The sequence below is a fragment of the Uranotaenia lowii genome, chromosome 3 (assembly GCF_029784155.1).
Source record: "Uranotaenia lowii strain MFRU-FL chromosome 3, ASM2978415v1, whole genome shotgun sequence".
Lineage (NCBI taxonomy): Eukaryota > Metazoa > Arthropoda > Insecta > Diptera > Culicidae > Uranotaenia > Uranotaenia lowii.
In genome coordinates, this window is record NC_073693.1 from 165949098 (window position 1) to 165976972 (window position 27875).

General features: G+C 37.8%; 1 protein-coding gene across 5 annotated transcripts in view; it reads left to right on the forward strand.

Moving 5' to 3' along the window:
• The window catches only part of LOC129758243 (protein qui-1), a 457546-nt gene that overhangs the window by 412761 nt on the left and 16910 nt on the right, over positions 1 to 27875 (forward strand). For all 5 annotated transcript variants that reach the window (XR_008739925.1, XM_055755711.1, XM_055755712.1 and 2 more), the window contains 2 exons: positions 9441 to 9623; positions 10044 to 10139. Coding sequence is in view for 4 of the 5 variants with exons in the window: in XM_055755711.1 (XP_055611686.1) it covers positions 9441 to 9623; positions 10044 to 10139 (279 nt within the window). In the remaining variant the exon portion in view is untranslated. The remainder of the gene's footprint in view (positions 1 to 9440; positions 9624 to 10043; positions 10140 to 27875) is intronic.

Below are 27875 nucleotides of genomic sequence, written 5' to 3' on the forward strand. Positions count from 1 at the left end.
TTACTTCATATTTGCTTTGTTCTTCCAATATTTGTTGTAACTTGGAACTTCTTATCTTTAATTTTTTTATCAGTTTTCATTGAGCATTAACGAATTTACCCATTTCTCAATATTTTCTTGTAAGTATAATTGAACATGAAGTTATTATTTTGAACTTCAGAAATTAACTATTCAAGCCGTTTATTTTTCTATAAATTGGTATTTTCTATGATTTCTTTCACCGGCACTTTTCAAATAATAATAAATATATCTATTCTTCTTTTTATCAAATTAAATTAAACCATCAATCATTGAATAAATTCTCCAAAGTTCAAATTGGTTTTTCTGTTATCGAAAATTCACATTTTTAATCGCGATTAAATATTTTTTGTTCAAATTCAAAATGCTACAGCGGAATTTTTCAATCACCTTTGAGTTGAAAATGAAGAATAGAATTTTAACTAAGATGAATAAATATTAATAATTGTTATCATTTTCTAAAAAACTAATCATCGTCAGTTTTTTATCTGGTTGTACATTTATTTAAGAATCCAGATTTCTTTTAAACTCTGAGTTTTTGAAACATTTATAAAAAAAAATGCAAATTTTGTTTTTCTTTTATCAGCCCAATTTATTTTTAGTTTGTGTGGTAATCATGAATGAAAAAAGGTGTTCGAAATTCCTTTCCTTTTTTTATTGTTTACTAGCTGACTCGGTGTGCTTTGCTACACCTTTCAAAATCAAAAAATATTTTCAAAAATTAGTCAAATGTTTATGATTTTATTGGCATCATTTTAAATCACATTATAACATAATTTATAAGCAATTGCTATAAAATGAGAGCAGCAGCTGGAGTTTCGAATTGCAACACAAAGATAACATACAATAATATTCTTAATCTTGTTTTCTGAATTTGTTTTAAAGATCTGATAATTTTAATCTGTCTGGAGGGTCTCAAATTAATTGTACGCAAACAATCTAACATATAAAATATGGCTGTTTTTGCTTGATATGTTCTGGATTTATGCTAAAAAACTGATAAGAGAGCCCCTTCCCCTGTCCTTCCCTTCACCCCCTGCTGAATGGAGGTCGTGGTCTTTAATAACCATACCCATTTTAAATATAATTCCATTCTTTGATAAGTTTTTAAGCTTTACAAAGAAATGTTTATGGAGCCTCCTCCTTTCTTCTCCTCTCTACACTGCAAAGCATTAGGGTCTATAACAATCGTAGAAACATATCTCGTAATCAAGTACCTTTCTATGCCATATGTGTTTCCATTTGTTGGCTTTGTTAGCATAAATTGAGAACTTATGCTAAAAAAATTGTATTGGGCTCACCTCCCTCCTCCTACGTACCTACTCACTGAAAGGAGGATGGTGTGTCAGATAATCATAAAATCATACCAAAATGATTTTCCATGTTAAGTTTTGTCCATTTCTCGGGGTTTGTAGAAAAAAAAAGTTAAATGTAAGCCTCCTCTTCCTTTCCTATATTCCCTATTCTATCATCCTACTGCAATAAAGGAATTGTTTCGCATAGAAAAAGTATTTTTCGTACTCAAATACTTTTTGGTTCCAAATTTGGTTTCATTTGCTCGATTAATTCTCGAGTCATGCAAAAAAATTGTATGGAAGCCCTTCTTTCCCCCTTTATATCTTTCCGCTGAAAAAAGGTGGAGCTTCAATTTATAATAGAAACGTTTCTCGTATCCAAATACCCTCACATGCCAAATATGGTTCAATTTCCTCGATCAACTCTCCAGTTATACTGAAAATTGTAAGGGAGACCTCCCCTCTCCCTTTTCATCCACCTCTATGAAGGAGTCAGGGATATCAAATATTCATAGAAGCATTTCTCGTACTCAAATATCGTTCCATGCCAAATTTGGTTCCATTTGCTTTATTATTTTTTATGAGTTACTAGCTGACCCGGTGTGCTTTGCTACACCCTTCAAAAACTATTGATATTATTATATTTTCAGAAATAATTCAAATTTTTATTGATTTGTTAGTATTATTTTAAACCAAACAATTACATATTTCAAAAGCAACCGTTATACAATGAGAGCTGCAGCTGGAGTTTCGAATTGCAACACAAATATGGCTTAAATCCTTCCTTTCCCTCTCTACACTGTAAAGCGTGAGGGTTCATAACAATCGTAGAAAAATATCTCGTAATCAAATACCTTTCCATGTCATATTTGTTTCCATTTGTTGGCTTCGTTTGCATAAATTGAGAGCTTATGCTAACAAAATTGTATTGGGCTCACCTCCCTCCTTCTATGTACCTACTCACTGAAAGGAGGATGGTGTGTCAGATAATCATAGAATCATATCAAAATGATTTTCCATGTTGAGTTTTGTCCATTTCACGGATTTTGTAAAAAAAAAGTTCAATATATGCTTTTCTCCGCTCTTCCTGTATTCCCAATTCTATTCTCCTACTGCCAGAAAGGAATTGTTTCACATAGAAAAGTTTCTCGTATCGAAATACCATCCCATGCCAAATTTGGTTTTATTTGCTTAGTAAATTCTTGAGTTATGCATAAACTTGAAAGGAATTACCACCCCCCTTCCGTTCTCCCCATTGAGTGAATGGATGAGAACTTTATATTCATAAAAGTATTTTTTGTACTCAAATGCTTTTTGATGCCAAATTTGGTTTCATTTGCTCCCTTCATTTGTATGAAAGCCCTCCTTTTCCTCTTTATATCTTTTCGCTGAAAAAAAGGTGGGGCTTCAATTTATAATAGAAACATTTCTCGTATATAAATATCCTCACATGTTAAATATGGTTCCATTTGCTCGATCACCTCTCCAGTTATACCGAAAATTGTGATCTCTCCTTCCCTTTTTCATCCACCTATTTGAAGGAATGATTGATACCAAATATTGATAGAAGCATTCTCGTACCCAAATATCGTTCCATGCCAAATTTGGTTCCATTTGCTATTGAAGTTCTCAAGTTATGCAGTACAAATTGTATGAAAATCCCCTCCCTCTTTCCATTCTCCCCGCTGGAAGAAGGAATAGGTCTCAAACAATCATTAGAACATGTCACGTTCCCAAATACCCGCCCATGCCAAATTTGGTTCCATTTGATTTATTAGTTTTTGAGTTATGTAAAAAATTATAAAAAGCCCCCTCTCCCCTTTATATCTCCTTCTGGAAAGAGGGAGGGGTCTCAAATAATCATAGAAATATTATTTATATCAAAATACTCTCCCATGCCAAATTTGGTTCCATTTGCTTTATTAGTTTTTGAGTTATGTAAAAAAATATAAAAGAGGCCCCCTCCCCCTTTCTACTGGAAAGAGGGAGGGGTCTCAAATAATCATTGAAATATTTTTCGCATCCAAATACCTTCCCTTGCCAAATTTGGTTCTAATATCTTGATTAGTTTTCGAGTTATATGAAAAATTGTAAGGTAGCCCCCCTCCCTTCTTCCTATCACTCCACTGAGAGGAGGGAGGGGTACCTTATATTCTAAGAATTATTTCTCGTTCCCAAATACCACTCCATGCCAAATTAGATACCATTTGTTTGATGGGTTCTCGAGTTATGCTGAAAAAGGTATTTTTTTTTGGGAGGCCCCTCCCCCCCTTCATAAGACAGGGAGGGGTCTCGAACCATAATAGGAACCTCCCCCTACCTCCAATACCTCCACCTGCCAAGTTTCACGCAAATCCGTTCAGTAGTTTCCGAGTCTATAGGGAACAGACAGACAGACAGACAGACAGAAATTCATTTTTATATATATAGATGTAAAAAATTATAAAAGAGGCCCCCTCCCCCCTTTATATCTCCCTACTGGAAAGAGGGAGGGGTCTCAAATAATCATTGGTATATTTTTCGTATCCAAATACCTTCCCGTGCCAAATTTGGTTCCAATATCTTGATTAGTTTTCGAGTTATATGAAAAATTGTAAGGTAGGCCCCTCTCTTCCCTTCCTATCACCCCATTGAGAGGAGGGAGGGGTACCTCATATTCATAGAAATATTCCTCGTTCCTAAATACCACCCCATGCTAAATTTGACACCATTTGCTTGATGCGTTCTCGAGTTACGCAAAAAATTTACTTATGCTTGGGAGGCCCCTCCCCCCCTTCATGAGAAAGGGAGGGGTCTCAAACCATAATAGGAACCTTCCCCTGCCTCCAATATCCCCACCTGCCAAGTTTCACGCAAATCGGTTCAGTAGTTTCCGAGTCTATAGGGAACAGACAGACAGACAGACAGAAATTCATTTTTATATATATAGATTTTTGGTTTGCTATTATTTATAGCTAAATTTGAAATTCGAAAACCCCCGCCATGAGCGGGTCCTTCGCATGGGCCTGGCTGAAAGAATTCAAAATTTTATTTTTTTGTAATCAAATTTTTCGATATACTTTGAAGTTTTTTCCATGAAAAACCATGTGCCATTTCTTTTGCTAGTTGCAAGATAAATAATGTTATGATTGAAAGTAGCTTAAGTTTAAAAATGTTGTCATTGGAAATTGCTCACCATATTGTACATATTGTTGAATGATCGATCAAAGTTGTTTTCATATCGCGAAATATTCTTGAAGAACAATTATTGTCGTCTGATTAATTTTTTTTTCACATGTTTACAAGAGAAGTGCAGAATTGTAACTTTTCTGATGAAGTCATTCGCTAATCGGATACTTGGGGATCTGAGGAAGTGATCATAAACCGCGAACGTCCAATCATCGAAATATTATGAAAAACAACAAAATATTGGCCGAACATAGCATTTTTCAGCATCCTATTGGTTTTTCGGCTATTCATACAAACTTAGCCACAGCTTTCAGAAACCTCCGATTACTGAGCATATTTGTCCGAATATTTACATCAGAATCTATTGGCGATTTGCAGCAACTTTTTGACATGCAGCGCTAACTAGATTTCAGTTACGGAACTAACAAAAGGGTGATGATAGCTGTTTTTTACATGGCGGTAAATACAAGTTGTTTTCGAAATTAAAATTATTCTGGAAACTGCCAACTTTCCGCCAGTAACAATGATTGAATTAGATAAGAAAATCAAAAATTTACTTAATGTGATATTTCTTCCATAAGCAAACAGAGTTTTTCGGTATTTTCCCAACCAAATTCAATTCTGATTTCACTTTCGAGCTCTTCAGCTATTCTGATAGTTTCTTGTGAATGTTTTACAGTACGTTGAGGATTATGTCCGAACAAATTGTGATAAATTCGAGTTCAAATTTGTTTTCAAGTTACGCTCAATTTAACTGTTGCTGAAACAATTTAATTGCAAATGGTTCCTCTCGGGCTTTTCAGCTCAATCTCCGCTGAATTGAAGATTATTCCAGAGAAAGGCTTTTTTCCGGGTTTTACATCCTCGTGGATGATCCATTCCTTGATTTTCTCTATATTAGTATAAATAAAACCGAATCAAGAGGCTTCTTTCCGAAAAACTTCATTGTAGTTTCCTTCTCTAGGAAACCTGATATTGTACAGTTTATTTTTTGGATTTGGTGTAATATGTTTAATGTCTTTTTTGTAGTCGATTTCAACGGAAACGATTTTTTTTTAATTTTGTTTTTAATAATTCAGTAATGAGTGTAAAAGGTTTCGGATTCTTGTTTCTAGAATATTGTTTTAAAATTTTGGATTGAATAAGTTAAACATCCTGCTACGGATTTGCGATGCATCAAAATCGAAAGTAATTTATTTATCGGTGATTATTTAATCCACTTTCTCTAATTTCGCCAATTGCCTTTCGGTTTCCCCCTTTCGTCCTCTCACGCAAACTTCTTTATGTTCGTGTAATCCAAATGTTTGTTATTGTGGCGTTCTATTTTTTATGTAAAAATATTTCTCTGAGATTCAACGCGGATCTAAAATGTTTTCGAAAATTGTTAATGTTTTTCAACTAATAAAGGTTGTATTTTATTACCTTCCGAGTGATTCATCATGAATTCAAAAAAACTCCTTTATGCTCTAGACTGAAAAACTATGATTCCGGGTAGGTTTTCCTCGCTGTTACAATAAGGAACAACACAGTTTTCAACCACCTAAAAAATAACATATATTGCATAATATCCGACTTTGCAAAGTATGAAAGATTATGTAGTTCACTTTTTCTTACCTTAATCAGCAATCCAATCTTGATTAATTGATCTCTTAACACCAAAATTTGGGAATTTTCCCGTTTGTTTTGAAAAAATAATATGTGTCTTGACGTTTCAATCCATAATATCACCCTTTTGATCGCAGGGCCCTCTGACAGCGTCTCCAATTTTAACATTCACAACAGAAAAAGATTTCAAATGAAAGGCCAAAGCAAGCTACTGTAAGTTTGCTTACGATGATTTCAGTTGAAATTCCTCGCTGTTTCGAATGATGATGACGTTAATGATTTTCAAAGTGCACCTGATGATTTTCAAATAAAAATCGAGATCTTTAATTTCAAACGAAAAAAAAAATTGTTATATTTATGTAATTTTTTGTTCAATTTAGTTTTTTTTGTGATTATAAACTATTTTAAAAGGGGACTAAGCCAAGAGCTCTAAATTCATTCAATATTTATATTCATTTTTTATTTAATTAAGGGGAATTGATTTAAAAGCATAAAAAAAATCTAATATTTAAAAAAATATTTTTTTGATAGTTTGATTCTGTAAAAAACGTCCTATTAATTTGTATTGTTAGACTAATAATTTACTTATTTGAAGATTTTCAGCCAGGCATGAATATGAAAGCGATGATTTTCAATCGAAAAAAATTCTTTCATTTGACTGTTATGCGGACCGGTCTGAATGTTTTGTTTACTGACTTTCATAGCAACCTGAAACTTATGTTTTCATTTGGCGGCAAAAAAAGTTATTCGATTGTGAACTTCCAAAGCAGTCTAGATTCAAATGATTGAATGAAAATTGGAGACCATGCCCTCTGAGAGTCGTTTTGAACTGCAAATCGCCAATATCAGATGAACATTTCAGTGATTTTTTTTAGTGAAAAAAAAAACATTAAACATCTTATTACAAAAATTTTGAAATTCATCTCCAATAATAAAAAATATTCACGACTTGTGGTCATCAAGAAGGAAAAACTTGCAGTTGTTGAGTTGAGTTGAGTCAAAACGTATTTTGATGGAGAAATTTACTCAGAAGCAGTGAATCAAAAATCGCCTACTAACGAATGATAATGACATTGTCCCAACTTGAACTTTTCATGACAAAAACAAATAAATCTTTGTCGTAGTCGCACACTCGGAACGATAAAGACAAATTTCTTTGCTGATGGATCCTGATAATAATTTTTCAGAACATTCGTTTGTTGCTGTTGAAAAATATAAGGATAAGCGGTTCCAAAAATACCAACTTAAAGGTATCCGATCATAACTTGCAAGATATTGGAAGAAAGCTCTTGACTGCTTATGAAAGGAATCGATAGGAGAAGCGATTCGGGGAAACTGGGTCGTGGTCATGGCCAATCTGGCCGGTTCCGGAACGAAATATTCAAAAATTATCGGATTGAGACTTGCGACATATTTATAGAAAGCTCTTGGCCTTTTGATGAAAGAAATCGATAGGAGAAACAACTCGGGGACACTGGACCGTGGCCAAGGCCAATCTGACTAACTCCGGAACGAAATATATCAAAACTAACAGATTGAGGCTTGCGACATATTAATAGATAGCTCTTGGCCTCTTCATGAAAGAAATCAATAGGAGAAGCGATTCGAGGACACTGGGTCATTGCCGTGGCCAATCTGGCCGGTTCCGGAACAAAATATGTCAAAATTATCGGATTGACAATTGCGACATATTGATAGAAAGCTTACGGCCTCTTCATGAAGGGCATCGATAGGAGAAGCAATTTGGGGACACTGGGTTGTGGTAATGACCAATCTGGCCGGTTCCGGAGCGAAATATTTCAAAGTTATCGGATTGACACTTGCGACATATCGATAGCAAGCTTATGGTCTCTTCGTAAAGGAAATCGATAGGAGAAGCGATTCGGGAACATTGGGCCGTGGCCATGATCACGGTCGATTGTTCCCGAATCACTTCTCCTATCGATTCCCTTCATGGAGGGGCTGAGAGCTTTCTATCAATATGTCGCAAGTCTCAATTCGATAACTTTGACATATTTCGTTCCGAAACCGGCCAAATTGTCCATGGCCATGACCCAGTGTCCCCGAATCGTTACTCGCTTCATTCTTTCATGAAAGCTTTCTATCAGCATGTCGCAAGTCTCAATCCGGTAACTTTGAAATATTTCGTTCCGGAACCGGCCAGATTGGTCGCGGCAATGACCCAGTGTCCTCGAATCGCTTCTCCTATTGATTTCTTTGATGAAGAGGCCAAGAGTTTTCTATTAATATGTCGCAAGTCTCAATCTGTTAGTTTTGATATATTTCGTTCCGGAGTTAGTCAGATTGGCGGTGGCCACGGCCCAGTGTCCCCAAATCGCTTCTCCTATCGATTCCCTTCATGAAGGGGGCAAGAGCTTTCTATTAATATGCCGCAAGTCTCAATCCGATAATTTTTGAATATTTCGATCCGGAACCGTCCAGATTGGCCATGGTCAAGACCCTGTTTCCCTGCCCTGAACCACTTTTAATATATTTTTCTTTAAAGTTAGGCCAAGGCCCAAGAGCTCTTCTCAGATAGGTTATGATCTGATCACATTACTACTCTATTACGAAATCAGATAATCGAAGCGGATTGTCCCAAGTTTTAAATTTCAGGACAATTTCACATAAGAATTTGTCATTATCTTCTCAACGACGCGACAATCCTTGATTGCCTATTTTATTTTGTCATGATACACATACGGGAGTAACAAAAGGTTGTCGCACAGAGAGAGAATAAAGACAAAACTACACGCCGACTTTGTCGGTTTTTTCAAGACAATATCAGAGACAATTTGATTCACTGCTCAGAAGTCACTGGTTATACGAACGTTATGTTGTTTGATTGAATTTAATTATATGCAAGAAAAAATGGATAATACCAAAATTGTATGCAACTTACAAAACCTTTGAAAAAAATACAAAAAACTTCTAAAAATTCCCATTGAAACAAGAGTTGCTAAAGCTTAGCACACCCAGCAGAATTAAGGCGGAAATAAAAAACGATGATAATCGGATTTCAAAAATCATTTAACATAATTTTCCGCCTCCAGAAAAAAAACATTAACGAGACCATGTATCGTTATCTCGTTCAACATATTTACCAGGGCCATTGTCAAAGTGCACCAATTTGGTACAGCGAAGTTCGATTGAGGCCAAAGGGCATAATTTATTTCAACTTCATTTACAATGCACCGGGCAAATTGCATTATATGAAATGTAAATCGATAGCACAGAATCTGCCACACAAACCAGTTGGCAACCAAGTTTTTCGCTTCCGAGTCCAAATTCAATTGTCCCGAATTCGTTTACTTTTCCACGGTTTTCCCAAAAAAAATTCTTCACATTCCGCAGATCACCCGGATCGACCACCATCGAGGTCCCGTCACGGCAGTCCACGTGGCCATGCCCAGCGAAGTGCTCGTCTCCTCCAGCCACGATGCCACCGTTTGCCTGTGGTCCCTCGAGAACTTCACCCTGCTCAACTGCATCCAGCTGCTGCATCCGGTGCATGATATTCAAATTTCCTGTGATTCGGTAAGAAGCGAAACGATTCACATTCATTCTCGGCACAGTTATGAACGAGCAGAATCGACGAGAAATAAGAACGAAGGGGACTAGAAAATCTCAATGGAAATCAATTAAAATCGATGAAGCAAGAGAGGAAATAAGTGAAACGATCTTAAAGTAGAAGGCAAGTTGATGGCAGAAAATTTAAAAAAAGATTGAAAGCTGATTTTTTTTATTAAAATGAAATAATCAAAACTTAAGCTCAGGAAGTAAAAGTTACTATAAAATTAGAACTCGCTAAAAAATAAAAATAACCACCCTACTTTTTGTCTCTCAGAAGTTCGATTCCTCTTCGACCGTAACTGTGCTGGGATTTTTCAAGATTCCCACTCCATCAAGCTAATGCTTTCTCTCCACTTACTTTTTCCTGCCATTTGTACCGGACAGATTTTTCTGCTAGCATATTGCGAGGACAATGGACTTTACCTGAGAGCTCTTGCCACCGGAACTGAACTGCACGCCCTCAAAGGACACAAATCGAAGGTAAGCTCCTTACATCCGATCGGTTTCCACACTTCGTCTTCAGCGTGCCCGTCCTAATCGTCAATAAGTGGTAGTCTCAGCTCAGCTGGTGGTTCCTGGAAAACTCGAGCAGAAGGTTTGACTCGAGAGCAAATATTTGACTGTTCCCTCTGAAGTAAAAGGTACCTTCCTAAGTACATTGTTTTTTTTTTTATCAAAAGTCTAACCTTCGACGAATCACAATTTCCGGGAAGCTTGTCTGTTGAGTCTTCCCCAATTCGTGAAAAGCGAGGAAAAAAATTACCAATCACTAGTAGGTGAATTGATTCAATTGTCTTTTTTTTTGCCAAGGCTTCGGTTGACAAGCGAAGATTAGAGAGTGTGCTTATTGAGTAAAATTCAAGCTATTGGAAAAATTCACAAGAAAAAAGAAACACGAAAAGCTAACGAACCAACAAGCTAGGAAACGATGTTAAATTACCAAACAATTTGGTCTTTTCCTGGATCTTTCTATTCCTCTTCCGAATTTTTTGTTTCCTTTTTACCATTTCCAGCAAACTGACACTCACTGACTGACTGCCCGGAAAGGAAGAAAACTAACCCAGTGATTTTGTGACTTTTTTTTTCTCTTGTCCCGGGATACTTGACCATGTTTTGATGCCGGATCGTCCTAATGGACAATAATGGGACCCATTTTCAGCTTTTCCGGATTTGTCTCATCAGAAAGCTGGTTTTCGTAGATTACAAGATCGTGCCCAGTTAAACCCATCAACAAATAGCTTCATTTGAATCCCGATCATGGCTGGAAAATACACAACGATTTAAACTTAAACATATAACCAATTTTATGAATTCCATAAAAAATATCTTTTGTTTGGATTATAACTACTGTATTCGAAAAAAATGCAACACATTCATTTGTGAATAACTTTTGTACGGATAAATGAAAATTGGTAATTTAGCATCATTATCACTTACCAGAAGATCAAGTTAAATCCAATAAAATCCTCTTTGGCAATGCAGTTTCTCTTCTGGGGAAGATGGAGAACGATTGAAAAATCTTCTTTCCTTAACAACAGCTAACAAAATCAACTGTATGTATATTAGACTGAGTCGATTTGGGGTCATTTTTGAATTTCTCGAACCCTGGGGTCTAAAAAGCTTCGTTTTGGTCCAAAACTCATCCATGATTTTTTTGCAAAATTTTTAAGTAACGTTTACATGAGTAAATTTGAACTTTAGGTTTGTATGGGAAAATTGAACATTTTGTACTGAAAAATCAACATCATTTTTGTTTCGTTTGTGGAACCGAGCCAGCTGATGGTTTTTGTGCCAATTTATAAAATTCCTTAAGGAAATTTTCCGCTGAACAACTTTGTCGAAGACCATATCTACGTATCTTATTAGACAAAAAAGTTATTAGCTGTTGAATAGGGATATGTCTTTTCACACTGATAGAAAATAAATTCATTTGACATCACTACAGGGTGCCTAGCGAGGTATTGCGTGACTACTTTGCTTGCAATACTTCGCAAGACTCAAGCAGTGATTTTAATTGAATTTATTGTTAATCAATGCGAAAAGACATACCCCTATTAAACCGCTCATAACTTTTTTTTTTCTAATCAGATACGAAGTTACAGTCTTCGACAAAGTTGTTCAGCGAAAAATTTCTTAAGGAATTTTATAAATTGGCACAAAAACCATCAACTGGCTCGGTTACACAGAAGAAACAAAAATGATGTAGATTTTTCGGTACAAAAAATTTAATTTTCCCATACAAACTTAAAAGTTCAAATTTACTCATGTAAACGTAACTTTAAAATTCTGCAAAAAATCATGGATGAGTTTTGGACCAAAACGAAGCTTTTCATACCCCAGGGTTTGAGAAATTCAAAAATGACTCCAAATCGACTCAGTCTAATGTATATATGTATGTATGTTTGACCCACCAGTGGCTGATAGGTCTTTCGACCCGAGTCGGTGCGGGTAGTCTCGATCGCACATTCAAATATTGGTAATGCTTAACACATACACAATATTTGCAGCACAACCAAGGGGTCCGTTACCACTGGCTTGGGACAGGCTTGACTCATCTTACTCCCTTCAAACTGTTCGAAACAAATGAAGAAACCTGGAAAGGGCCCTAAGGAACCTATTCAGGATTCCAAATTTGCCGAGATACTCCGGCCGGCTTGAACCCACAATCCATTGTATATCAGTTTTCCGCTCGTTTGATGCCCTGTTCTACCCCCCATGAATCCCCAATAATAGAGTTAAGCTATTTTACCATTTTTATATAATGAAATTTAAAATGATCAATGCTCTAAGTGATACTTAGCTGATTTCATTCCTTTGATGAACAAAACCTCTTCTTCCGCGACCATTTTTCGCCTTGAAGAAACCGAAGCAATCTTTAGAAATAAAAACTTCGATGCCAGCACTCTTATTTTACAACTTTACTCGGAAATATTTCTCATTTTCTTAAAGATAATGAACTTTATAAACTTTATAAATCACTCAACTTTCTCCATCGTCATCACTTGATCTTGTTCTTGAATCTTTGATTCAAATCGATAAAATTTCCTTCCCAGATTTAAACAGAAGATGTCTTCACTCCACAAAACAACAAAAATGCACGGATTGAACTCGATTTCTATTACCGGTTTTCCCGAAAATCTACCTTTACCAACACGTCACGAATTTTCATTTGGTTTAACCCTCATCCGTATTAGAGTGTCATTTTGACACTGTTGCAAGTTTTAAGACTTGTAACTTTTTTCAGAAGCTTCAAAAAACAAAAATTTCTTCGGGGACACTAAATGAATTCAAAAGTTCATTAAGGGGGGGGTAGGGTCTAGCACTTTCAAAAAATCGATTTTTTTATTTTTTTATTTTCTTATTGTAAAACATTTCAAGAATGTTGTGTCAAATTTTCAAGTCAATTGAAGCAAAACTGTAGAAGTTATAGGCCTTTATCTCCTCCTATCTAATACTGCAAGAAAGCAAGAGCAGAAACTTCAAACGCGTTTTTCTCGAAAGCACATTTTTAAAGTCCGTGGACATCGTCATTTGAAAACTACTTATCCGATTCTTTTCAAATTTGGAACATATTTTCTACATATCAAATACCAGACCCCAACGTTTTCCTTTTTCGATTTTTTTACTTTGGGGAGATTTTACAGGTGAAAAATGACGGATTTTTAAGTGAAAAATCGTAGTTTTTACTTCAAACAGCCACAAAAATTTCATAAAAATATTTTTAAGTTAAATAAAAACGTTGGGGTCCAGAAAAACATCCATTAAAAATATTTTGCTCTGATTTTTTGACTTCAGATGATTCTGTGCTGAGATACAGTGTCCACCGCAAATCCTGTTTTCTAAAAGGCATCCTCGAAAGTGCTCCGTCACCGGCTCATTTTTCAATACTTTTCTACGAAAAAATTACTAAATGTCCTTTTAACAATGCTTTGTATAATGCAAAAAATTTGAATACATTTGTTTGAACGATAGCTCTAGAAAAAAATCGTGAAAATGGTGTTTTTTAATACCCGTTAGACCCTACCCCCCCCTTAATATAGCATCTTTACTTTTATTTTTGACGAACCCTGGAAGCCTGGACAAAAAAACTCCCTTTTCCGACTTAGAGTGTAAATTTGACACTCCAAAAGTATCTATCTGAGTCGTATGAATTATAATTAATTTCATGTAAATCTTTTATCAATAGGAACCATGTAATGTCAGTAAAATATAATTTGAACATTATATTTAGCTAAAGCTACTAGTTTTCTTGTTATTCAGCATGAAAGAAAAAAAATCCGAAAAAAACATGCCTCAGGAAAACTGCTGTAGTTCATATATTACACGTCCCAAAAAATATTTGTCTTATGCATATGAAAGCTGAAGTTAATGTCTACACCATGAAGCCAAGAATTTTTTTTTCATTTTTTTTATGAAAGGGGCACAAAAAGTTCAAAAGAGTGGTCTGAAAAAACTAAAGGGTGATACAGTCAAAATTTGGTCAAGGGAAAACGTGTGTAAATCGGTGAAATCGTTTATTTAAAAAATCAAATTAAATTTCTTTTTCAGGTTTAATAAGTATTCAGGAAAAATATTCAGTTAGGCTTCCGCTTTTCCAAATCCGAATTGCCGGGCTTTACGCTTTACCCCTGCCATCAGATTTTGTACAGCCACCTTGTCCACCTTCTTCGCCGCAGAAAGCCTGTTTGCCTTGAACTGCTGCTCGTCTTTAGCAGTTTTTTGGTCTTCTTTAGGATCCGCTTGACAATAGCCCAGTATTTCTCAATTGGGCGGAGCTCTGGCGTGTTGGGAGGGTTCTTGTCCTTGGGAACCACCTGTACGTTGTTCGCGGCGTACCATTCCATGGCCTTTTAACCGTAATGGCAAGATGCCAAATCCGGCCAAAACAGTACGGAACAACCGTGTTTCTTCAGGAAAGGCAGCAGAAGTTTATTCAAACACTCTTTCACGTAAATTTCTTGGTTGACAGTCCCGGAAGCTATGAAAAAGCTGCTTTTCATGCCACAGATACAGATGGCTTGCCAAACCAGATATTTCTTCGCGAACTTTGACAGTTTCATGTGCTTAAAAATATCTGCTACCTTTCCACTTCCTTTTGCCGTATAAAACTCCTGTCCGGGAAGCTTGTAGTCGGCTTTGATATAGGTTTCGTCGTCCATGACCACGCAGTCAAACTTCGTCAGCATCGCCGTGTACAGCCTCCGGGATCGCGCTTTGGCCGTCGTATTTTGTTTATCATCGCGAATTGGAGTCACTACCTTCTTGTAAGTCGATAGTCCGGCTCGTTCTTTGGCTCGATGCACGGTTGTAGACGATACACCCAGCTTATTTACGGCATCTCGTAGAGACAGGTTAGGGTTTCGCTTGAAACTACCGGTAACTCTCTTTGTCGTCTCAGCGGCTTCCGGTTTTCAATTTCCCCCCGATCCAGACTTCCTGGCTGTCGACAAACGTTCCCCAAACACTTTAATTACATTTTTAACGGTTGATTTGGCAACTTTAAGCGATTTTACCAGCTTTGCATGCGAGTAGCTCGGATTTTCGCGATGCGCGTGCAAAATTTTGATACGCTGCTCTTCTTCCTTGGATGCCATTTTGACAACTGAAGAGTGAATTCCAAAATCAAAATAGGAGCGCACACACACACACACCTTTAAAATAAGGGGTGTTCAAGTTTTTTATATGCAAAATTGAAAGAAATACGTCAAGTTGATATTGACCGAATTTTGACCGTATCATCCTTTACTTTTCATTCGATTGCTAGTAAAAACTGTTTGAGCGGTGGTAGAGCTTTTGAAATAATATGACTATAAAATTTATTGTAATTCCAACATTTTGTTGTCTTTAGATTTATGGTGCAACAAAAATTGAGTTTACGGTAATTTTCCAAATTTGACTACTTTGCGCGATTTTTTTTACAAATTGAAATTTAATCTGTTTTTGTGGTCCACCGTCAGGTTGTACCTGGATTTTCAGTGCTTTTACTTTGTTTGGACCAATAAAAAGTATATTTATTGCAAAGCAAATTTAATCTACATTCTAGTGAGGTGCAACAATTCACGCTGTGAGATTTCACAAAAACATGAAAATTATAAACGTAAAATCAATCCTGAATTTCTAGAACCAGCACGTCCATATTGATTTTGTTTAGATCGGTTGAATACGCCAAAAGTTATAACGATTTGAGCTTGAAGTGTCAAATTTACACTCCTAGTGCTGATTAGGATAACGAAATCTAATGCGGATGAGGGTTAAGTAAGTTATTCACTACACAGCAAAAAATTTCTTAAAGTATACGGAATCTAAAAAACGGGTGATCTATTTTTTCTTGAGTGTAATTGCAAAAAGATGTAATTTTAAACTCCTTTTGATGTAATATAAGACTTTTTTCGAAAATAGGATAGAAATAAACTGTTTTGATGTAATTTTACATTGCGTCATGCAAAAATCAACCGGTCAATGAAATTTATGTCACAAACAGTGTAAAGTTAGATCCGTTTGATTTAAAATTGAATGCAAATATTTAACTTCTGCCTTTTTATATTTCGTTAGTTTGCGCACAAAGTAAACAAGTCGAAAAATTATTCGGAAACGAGTCGATCAAAGGCGTAGCTACCTACAGCAGCAATTCTAGAGTCTTTTAAAGTCGTAAGTATACATGAAATGAAGAATGCGGTTGAAACTGACTAGTTTTTTCTCCATTACAGCAAGGTCAGATTTTTTCGCAGAGGCTGATATCCGGACAGTTATTATCCGGAGAAACTTTTGTCAGATCAATTCAAGTGTCCAAGTGCTGACCGAAAGATCATGATGTTCCGGAACCATTCGAGGATACTGATGACGCTGAACTGTAAAAACATCCCCGTGCTGGGAATCATCGGATGCAACAACAATTCCAGCTTGACGCTTTCCGTGATGGTGTTTTAATTTTCAGTTTTGTAAATAAATGTAAATTAAAAATAATACATGTGGGCGTATTCATTCGAAGACAAAAGCAAAAACCTGAATATTTAGCAAAAATATAAATATTCACGATAATAAATTTAAAAAATTACATCCCTGTGTATTTTTACACGACGGCTTTAGTGATTCGATCTCGTGCATTGATTGCAATCTAAATTTACACGCCTCAAAAATTACATCCTGGATAAAAATAAACCGTAATAGAATTTTACATCGAAATCGATGTTCCGTTTTCGTGCATCGTTTTCGATCTAAATTTACACGAATTTTTCTTGCTGTGTACAATGACTAACTTCGAAAAAAATCTCAATAATAGAAAACAAAAATGTAATTTAAGGACAACCGAAGAAAAACGCGGCTTCGAAAAAAAATACGACCGTTCTCGAGCAAGGCCAACTTTTCTCCTTCACAACAGCTAACAAAATCAACTTCCAATCCAAAAAATCCCTTTTCTAATAAGAATTTACTAACGCACTCTTAAGAAAAATGAACATTAAGAATTCACTTAGACTTGACGTGAAATTCAAGCTATAGTTACGTAGAAGTAAGGGAGTTACTACAAGACACACGTAGAATCGATGTAATGCAACTAAATCTTAGCTTACGTGAAAAATCCCGGCCCGGAATGTGGCCATTCCTCGAGATGTTACAAATTTCAAGTGTTTGAAGTCCAGAGGTGTACATCAGGGTCCGGCAATTGAACTGCTACAGAACTTTAGGAGTGATTATTACGAAGTATACAAAACCGAGTTAGATGACACGTTGTCACCTTGTTAACATTACCTAAGATGTCAGAGGATATTTTTGTTAATTTTGTAATCAAGTGTTTATGTTTTTTTGTAAAAATAGTCCTCGAAACTTTACGTAGTGCTTTGATTGCCTAGTTCCAGGCTGTGAAACGGTAGAAAGACATATTTCGTGAGTTGTCCAATGAGTGTACAGTAAGGTTTTTTTTTACACTGATATACGTACCGCGTAAAAAAAAACCGTGTTAATTCCCGAAAACCGTGTAAAAAAAACCGTGCTAATTCCCGAAAACCGTGTAAAAAAAACCGTGTTAATTCCCGAAAACCGTGTAAAAAAAGACCATTCGAATTCTGCAGCTCTGAAGTTCTGACATTTAAGACCTGAGACCTGAGACTTGAGACTTGAGACCTGGACTTGAGAATGTAAACTAGAGACATGAGACCTGAGACTTTAGACATGACACCTGAGACCTAAGTCCAGGGACCTGAGATCTGAGACATGAGATCAGAGACTTGAAGAATGAGACCAAGGACATGAGACATTAGACCTGAGACCTGAGACTAGAAACCTAAGACATAAAACACGAGACCTGAGACATGGGACATGAGACCTTTTGAATTGAAGTGTCATACGAGGCCCAAGACCTTTCATTAGCTTGTCAAATTTGGTTGACTATCTCGCTCTCTCCGTTCATCATCTTTCCTGATCCTTATCAGATCGCGCATGATTTGCGAGATTTCGTCGACTATAGCACGCCATGACTGTTCGTCGCGACACATTTCACTCACTATGTTTTCAGCGTTCAAATTTTGAAGTTGTTGACGCCTTGAATTGAACCTGGGGCAGACAAAGATAGCATGTTCTGCCGATTCCTCCATCTCTACGCATTCCGGGCAATAAGGCGAGCTGATAAGCTTAAACCGATGAAGGTATTGCTTAAAGCACCCATGACCCGAAAGGAACTGCGTCAAATAGAAGTTGACCTCTCCATACTTCCGATTTACCCAGTCTGAAAGTCTCGGGATTAGCCTATGCGTCCATCTTGCGTTGTTCGATGCGTCCCATTGCTCCTGCCACTTGAGCATTGACGCTGCTCGTTGAATATTACGCACTCCTCTAACAGCTCTTGCTTTGTAACATTCCATATCCTCCGCCAGAGTTATGTCGATGGGAATCATGCCCGCGATGACAAAAGCTGCATCTGCTGATATGGTCCTGTACGCACAGGAAACTCGCATGGCTATCAACCGATGTGTGCTCCGTAATTTGGATCTGTTGCGCTCTACCTCTATCGCGGAGCTCCAGGCCGCTCCTCCGTATCGTAGTTTCGACAGTGCTACGCTCGCAAGGAGACGTCTCTTGCTACTCTTTGGACCATGGCAGTTCGGCATAATCCAGGCCAATGAATCTATGACTTTCGATGCACTTTCGCAACAGTATTTGACATGCGCACCAAAACTTAAGCGATGGTCGACCATTACTCCAAGGTATTTCAGCTGCTGTTTCGAAGATGTCGTGTGCCCTCCAACAGTAATCTCCATGTGCGGCACAACTCTTTTATTGGTCACGAGCAGAACTTCAGTTTTATGGTGAGCTATCTGAAGCTTAACTCCCTCCATCCAGATGCCAACCCTTTCTACGGACACCGTTGCAAGGTCTTCTACCTCCTCGATTGTTTCGCCGGTAATCATGAGCACGATATCGTCAGCAAATCCGACTATCTGCACGCCTGCTGGTAGTTTCAGCGTTAACACCTCATTATACATGGCATTCCAAAGCACAGGTCCGAGTATGGAACCCTGTGGAACACCCGCTGTTAGGGCAGTAGATCGTATCCCAGTTTCGGTTTCGTACGTCAGGATTCGATTTTCGAAGAAGCTTCCTATTATCCTGCAGAGAGTATTGGGAACAAGCATCCTGTGAAGCGCTTTGGCGATCGCTTCCCAGCTGGCATTGTTGAAGGCATTCTTAACGTCGATCGTCACAATGGCGCAGTGACGAACACCTGTCCGCTTCTTTTTATATGCGCGCTTCGCGTACTCTGTCACCATACGGATGGCGTCCACCGTAGATCTCCCTTTCCGAAAACCGAACTGTCTGTCCGACAGTCCACTTCCGCCTTCTGTGTAGATAATAAGTCTTTTTAATATTATCCTCTCCAGTAGCTTACCAAGGGTGTCCAGCAGACAAATGGGTCTATATGATGATGGATGCCCAGGGGGTTTCCCAGGTTTCGGTAGTAGCACCAACTTCGCCGTTTTCCATGAATTGGGAAAAGATCCCTCGTCGAGACACTTTTGTAGCACCACTCTGAAGGTATCCGGAATGGTCTGTACCGCCACTTTCAGCACTGCATTTGGGATTCCGTCCGGACCAGGGGCCTTATTCACCGCAAGTTTCTTAGCGATAGCCACGAGTTCTTCGTTCGTTACTGGCTCAATGTCGTGGGCACCCGCGTCGTACGGAGTAAGTGGCCACTGCGTCGGGCCATGCTGCGGGAAAAGATGTGCAACGATCTCTCTCAGTTTTTCCGGACACTTTTCGGTCGGCGACCTTGGGCCACCGAATCTCGCCAGTGCAACTCTATAGGCTTGGCCCCATGGGTTATCATCTACGCTCTGGCATAACGCTCTGTAGCAGTTTTCTTTGCTTGTTTTAATAGCTCGCTTAAGTGCCACCCTGGCTGCTCGGTAAACGGCACCTCTCGTTTCTCTGTCGGCTTCATTTCTCGCCCGTTGAGCTCGTCGTCTCGCTTTTAGACAGCTAGTACGAAGCTCAGCTATTTCTGAAGTCCACCAGTAAGCCGGTCGTCGCCACCACTTCGGTGTATTTCTTCTGGGCATGGTCATGTCGCACACCGCTACCATCATTTTCGTCAGCTGCTCAGCATTATGGACCTGGGATGAGTCCTGCATGTATACAGCTGGGGGACTTAAAAGGTCTCACGTACTCAGCTACGATCTTTCCTGCAGCAAAAGGAAGCGGAGATACCATTGGGGATGGTCGTGTCGGGATTCTAGCTTGGTAGTTTCTCAATCGGCCATGCCTTGGTGGTTAGAAATCCTGCGGAAGTGGTTGCTGTGACGGGCGCGAGTTACTTTGAAAGCGTTACCTAGCCGGCACACGTTTCGAGGTCCCCGGGATAGTGGATGCTGTGACGGGCGTGAGTGATTATGAAAGCGTTACCTAACCGGCACACGTTTCGGGGTCTTCCGTACCAGTCTGAAGTTGGCGATAGAGAAGAAGGAGAAGGAGAAAAAAAGGAGAAAAAGGATAAAGCAGAACGATGATCATTGAGGAAAAATTGAGAAAGAGGAAAAGGGTGAGATGTATAAGTGCATGAGCACAGCCTACCCCTTGATGTAGTATCATAGGGTGAAACCAAGGGGCACATCTGGCACACGAAGCCCAAGGTGGTTTTAGTGGGACGAACCCACACACGGCAGCAAACACCCGGCTGTTATGGTTTGAAGTCAAATTTCCATCTTGTAAAAAAAAAAAAAAAAAAAAAAAAAAAAAAAAAAAAAAAAAAAAAAAAAAAATGGGACATGAGACCTGAGACATGACACCTGAGACATGAGACATGAGAAATGAAACCTGAGACATGAGATATGAGACATAAAACATGAGACCTGAGGTATGAGACAAGAGCCATGAAAGATTAGACATGAGACATGATACTTTAGACCTGAGACAAGCTACTAGTGTTATTACCGCGAAAAATTATATTAGCTCCGATTTCAACTTGCGACCCCTCTAGTGAAAGGGGTTGGCTTGTAGGTGACGAAAAATAGTGTCGCGAGTTCGCTAGTACAAGCTACTGGGGTTAGTACCGCGATAAATTGGTTTAGCTCCGATTTCAACTTTCGACCGGTCAAGTGAAAGGGTTTGACTTGTAGATGACGAAAAATAGTGTCGCGACTTCGCTAGTACAAGCTACTAGGGTTAGTACCGCGAGAAATTAGTTAAGCTCCGATTGAGACTTGCGACCCCTCTAGTGAAAGGGTTTGACTTGTGGGTGACGAAAAATAGTGTCGCGACATCGCTAGTACAAGCTACTAGGGTTAGTACCGCGATAAATTGGTTAAGCTCCGATTTCAACTTGCGACCCCTCTAGTGAAAGGGTTCGACTTGTTGGTGACGAAAAATAGTGTCGCGACTTCGCTAGTACAAGCTACTAGGGTTAGTACAGGTAACAATTAGTTTCAACCCTAGTAGCTTGTACTAGCGAGCTCGCGACACTATTTTTCATCACCTAAAAGTGAAGCCCTTTCACTTGAACGATCGAAAGTTGAAATCGGAGCTAATCTAATTTCTACCGGTACTAACCCTAGTAACTTGTACTAGCGAAGTCGCGACAAAATTTTTCGTTACCTACAAGTCAAACCATTTCATTTGACCGGTCGCAAGTCTAAATCGGAGCTTAACTAATTTTTCGCGGTACTAACACTAGTAGCTTGTACTAGCGAACTCGCGGCACTATTTTTCGTCACCAACAAGTCAAACCCTTTGACTAGAGGGGTCGCAAGTATAAATCGGAGCTTAACCAATTTATCGCGGTACTAACCCTAGTAGCTTGTACTAGCGAAGTCGCGACACTATTTTTCGTCATCTACAAGTCAAACCCTTTCACTTGACCGGTCGAAAGTTGAAATCGGAGCTAAACTAATTTATCGCGGTACTAAAACTAGTAGCTTGTACTAGCGATGTCGCGACACTATTTTTCGTCACCCACAAGTCAAACCCTTTCACTAGAGGGGTCGCAAGTCTAAATCGGAGCTAATATAATTTCTACCGGTACTAACCCTAGTAGCTTGTACTAGCGAAGTCGCGACACTATTTTTCGTCACCCACAAGTCAAACCCTTTCATTAGAGGGGTCGCATGTTGAAATCGGAGCTAAACTCATTTCTCGCGGTACTAATTCTAGTAGCTTGTCTCCGGTCTCAGGTCCAAAGTCTCATGTCTCAGGTCTCATGTTTCATGGCTCTTGTCTTATACCTCAGGTCTCATGACTTATGTCTCATGCCTCATGTCTCATGTTCCATGTCTCAGGTCTAAAGTCTCATGTTTCATGGCTCTTGTCTCATGCCTCAGGTCTCAGGTCTCAGGTCTCATGTCTCATGCTGAGGTCTCAAGTCTAATATCTCCTGTCTCAGTTTCCAGGTCCCAGGTCTCATGTCTAATTTCTAATGTTTCATGTCTCAGGTCTCATGTCTCATGTCTCAGGTCTCAGGTCTCAAGTCTCAGGTCTCAGGTCTCAGGTCTCAAATCTCAGGTCTCAGGTCTCAGGTCTCAGATCCCAGGTCTCAGATCCCAGGTCTCAGGTCTCATGTATCATGTTCTTAGTCTAAGAGATAAGATTTTCCTAACTTCAAAAAGATTCTAAGTGTTTTCCTTTGAAAAGGATTTTCTCTCAAAAACCGTGTTAATTCCCGAAAACCGTGTAAAAAAAGCCGTGTTAAAAAACCGCGTAAAAAAACGTGTAAAAAAAACCTAGGTGTATGTATTTTTTTAAATTTTGGATCGCACTTGGAAGATACCTGGAGATCAGAAGTACCCAAGTATAGTATGGTGGGGACCGTCAAGCTACAGTAGCGACACCTACCATGGTGAAGATCATCAAGATGCAGCATGAGAGAATTTTCTTGGCGTAGTAACACTTAATTGGCGATAGATTTTAATACACCGGATCAAAAGCGCCGTCGAACCTTGGAAGATGGTCTTCAGGCCCAGCCGCGGTCCGCGCATGAAAAATTTGGAGAATATCGTGTTTTCTGCAGATGAATTCGCCACCGTACAGCGGTTCGTGAAAAAAACAGATCTACAGATTTTGGTTGCCAGAAAGATCACGAACCTATGCAAACGTATTAAAGGCCACAAGACGACAGAAATCTGTCTTATTAAAGGTCTGGGTCGGAATCGCCCGTACTTTCCTTGTGAAGATCAACCGAACACCCTGAAGAGGTGTAGATCATTCAATTTACGTATCGAAAATAGTTCTACGGCATATCTTCGAACTCTGGACACGTCCCAATTGTGGTTTTGGTTGGTGGTTTTTCAGCAGAACTTCGCATTGGCTTACGAAGGAAAGGGGTCCCAATTTTTGTGTGCGAAGGGTTTCGAGGGTTAATTTCGAGTACGGAGTGGTCGGGGAGTTCGCCGGACCTGAACCCTATGGACTTGGCTGTCTGGGGTATACAAAATCCCGAAGTCTACTCTACAAAACATGACGGGTTGGCAGTTCTGAAGCGCCATCTAGTTGAATCTTGGAATAAAATACCACAAACACCACCTGCGGACTTTTTAGAATATGTGCCTTGAGCTTCTGCAGCGAGTGGTTAAGCTCAAGGACCAAAAATCGAAAGTCGCCAGTGGATTTTTCCTCTACATATTGTAGATTAAATAGGGTGATGAGATCATTGAAATATTTCATTATGGAAGGATGCGTGAAATCTAAACTCGGTATGAAAGCTTCTTAAATGCATTTTATATAGTTTTTTCGATTATAAATCCACACATCAATAACACTGTTGATCGCACATAAAAGTGACTCAAACGAATGATATCGGATTGATTGAATTTTTTTAATTTATGAACTAATGTAATGACCCTTACACCATACACGAAATATCAATGAAATGCAAAAAATCACACATTCAATTGCGAATATCTCACCAAAGTAAATTAGTATCGTGTTACAATCTTCTTCAAACTTGTTCCTCATTGTTTGGACTATAAATTCTGCAATTCTGGGCAATATAGCATTCTGGAGGCATATTTTAGAACATAAAGAGTGAAACATTTTGCCAAAAATTCTCATACAACCCTGAAATCGGTTGCGCCAGCACGTGCGTTAACCAATCGAGCTGAAACTTTCCTGAAGTTAATTTTTCATCTATTGGTACCAATCTGAAAGACGCACGCAGGCACAGCGCTCCTCCTTCGTCTTATGATAAGATAGGGAGGGGCATGAAAACGTCTTTATTTTGTTTCCCCTTTAGTCATACGCAATGTGATTGATGCCAAGCACGTTGCAATGTCGAGAACTCATGATTGGAGTATAGGCTGAATTTCGAGTGTGTATTATATACACTGTATACGTGATGTTTCAACTCCGAGTAACCAAAGAGGGTTTTAAAGTTTTTCCGGCCTGATTATGTTTCAATCAAATTAATAAAATTAAAAGTACTTTGAAAGATATGGTCTAAGATTGTTTTATCCTATGGTTGAAAAAAAAAAATCAACGCAACGAAATGTTTTGAGTGCCTTGGAATAACAAAGATGAACGACGAATAAAAACTTTTAATTGCAAAATCCCTTAAAAAATAACACGAAGATGCTCTAATTGGCTGGTGCGATAGCTACGAAACTTTGAAAATATTCAGAAATAAATGTCAGAAATAAATGTCTGGAGATAAAATGTATAACCAAATCACTCGTTTATAAAGTTGCGTTAAAATAATAATGAAATCGTGTTAAGCTACGCACGCTCTCCTAACTTTTACAAGCTGCCATTTCTCTCTCGGTTGATATTTTTTCATGAAATTTTAACACAATCTAGTTCAACTTTCCAACTAGCGCTCTACAAAATTTAAAGTCATTAAATGACTGGAAACAAACAAACAGCTGTTTCCGTAAAAAAGAGAAATTTGGAACTGCTTCACTAAATTCGCTGTATCTTTGACAATTTTCATTGAAAAATCTTAAAATATGGTCCAAAGATGTTAAAATGTTCGATCTAGTAACTGGCTAAGTTTCGTCAAAATCGATTTACGCGATCAAAAATGGTACCGGGTAGAAAATGAGGTTCACCGCTATCTTTGTATCAATCTTACGAATTTTTATTCAAAGAAGTATAATTTTTTGTGAATTAGCATATTACAGTGACATTGGATATTATTCTGACTCCAATAAGCGATTCAAGCGAAAATTTCCACTTCGAGTGGTTTCAGTAGAGGATTGGGGTTTTGGGTCACCTCACATCACCTCCACATGCCACACAGATAAACTTTTTTTTATCCTTTTAAGCACTTATTTTCTCAACATTCACAAAAGAAAAATACAATTAAAGATGTTGAAAATTTGTAAATTATGATTAACTTCCTTTAGTTAGCTTTTTGTTTTTAAGTGGATGAGATGAGATGTTTACTTTTCATTATTTAGTATTTTACTGATTTTACATATCACTTCATATAAAAATAAGACCAAATCACCATACAACTGTCATTATTAAGTTGTCGTCAACAGTTTGCTTTCAGTGCGACTAGAAATTGACATTTAATGACATTTGGCAATACTCCTGCAGGTTTGAAAAAGGTGAAAACTGGTTAAAGATTTTGCATCGGACCTAATAAATACTATAGCCCATATATTGGTAAATATTTGAGTCAAAACAATCGGGATACAACCGTTTTTATGTTGCTGTTAGAAATTATGGTTAAAATGTCAAATCACTGCAGTGGCTTGGGCAATTGATAATAGGCTGTTAACCGATCCAACTGCATTTAATTTTAATTTAAAAAAAAACTCAAAATCCACACAACATGAATTTAAAAAAATTGAATATTTTTTCGATTAATGTTACTTTAGATCGACAGTCAGCGATTAGCGCTTCAAACTTGAAGCGATAACTATTTCAGCACATTTAGCGAATTTAATCAGCGATCGCTAACTTTAAATGAGTTAGCGATTTAATTAGCGGCGCTACTTTTTCAGTTAGCGATGCCGAACACTGTTCAAATCAGTTTTCTCCCTTAAATGAAATGCTACATAAATTCCCAATACATCGTTAGAAAGCTTATTTTCTAAGCTTCTTTTCGAGATATTTTTCATTTTTACACGGTTAACAAAAAAGTGTTAAAAATGAGTAATTTGATGATTTACTCAAAAGCTTTAAACATTTCGGTCTCTAAGAAAAAAGCCTAACGTTTCCCAAAACTTTTTTTTGTCTTTTAAACATAGCTGTAGGTCTAATAAGTTATAATAAAAACAAAAAATGGATAATTTTTAACTGTTTTGGAAAAATGGTATGTTTTAGGTTAAACATCACTAAGCAAACATCGTTCATTTCGTGCAGAAAGATGATTGAAATTGATTGTGACCAAAAGCTTAGATAGAATTTCGATACCTGTAGAAATAGCTGAGATTTTTTAAAAACTACTTATTTCCCAAAAATAATAAAATTTTGATGCTGCATTTTTTTGCGTGTACTCTCTAATTCTTCATACAAAACTGAATAATCATGAACAAAAATACCGTGAGTGGGTTTGCTTTAATCTCTCGAATATTTTTTGTGAACACAGAACTGAAAAATATTAACGCGTTTCAAAAATAAGATTATTTAAACAAGTATTGTTTCAAAACTACACTATACATTTTTACGAGTTAATGTTCCAATTTTATTTTCCTTTCTGAGCACACATGTAAAACCAAAACTGAAAATAGTTTATATTGGGTTTTGAATATATATACAACTCATTTCATCTTCAAAAAAGTTCAAAAATAGCAAAAATATACTTTTTGCCGCCTCATTGTATGGGGCTGTCCAATAGTGGAAATGTTCCAAAAAAGTTTAAAAAAACATTTGAGTTGTTATCCGTTTGCTTGAAAAAAAAAACTAATTTCAGAGTACCACCTCAAAGTCAAAAGAACAGGAATCTACCATCTTAATTCCCTTGCGTTAAAATAACAATGTTAAGAAAACAGTACATTGATTGACGTTCCAAGAAAGTTCAACGGTTTTCCGACCGCTTCGGTTTCGATTTCCCGAGAAAATAACTTTAAATCTGCTTTGTACGTTCGGATAACGTGCCACTATTAAGCTTGCCCCATTTCTGATACCTAAAACCAGGTATTATTTTCCTAAATCTACAATTCTTAATTCAGCGTAAAAAATGCACGCTTAGTGCTTAGCAAAGAGCCAGCCAAAAGTTTTTTTTCCCTTCCCTCTGTAGGTCACAATTTCTCAAGAATTTGGGGGACGACAATAATGAACCATCTAAATACTTCATGATACTAGGCCAACGACGACGATGACACGACCCATTTGATGGCGCGCACTTCCATTTATTAACACTCAATCACTGCCACGGACTCACAAACGTCAACTGTCAAACCGAAAGGAAATCCAAACTCGACCCTCGTCAACTCAACTCAGTAGGCAGCGCTCTACTTCTACACTGTAATGTGTTCTGGATCCGGTTCGATGCTAAATTATAAATTATCTTTTGTTTGCAGCACAGGGCGGAAGCAATTGCTCTATACATGGCGCCGCAAAATTTGGCCAAATGTTTTTTTGGGAAGTAAAAAGTATTCTCAATCTTCAATGAAAGAGTGAACTTTGAACGGCAACGACGACGACGACGACGCCGGTTTGAAATTGAGCTTCTGTTTTCGCCGAACAAAAGGATGTCCCGGTGAAAGTTAAATATGTTGCCGAATTCTCGGAAAGGAATGCTGAGGATTTCTGTTCAAATGCTACTGAGAAAACCGAACCTTCGTCAAG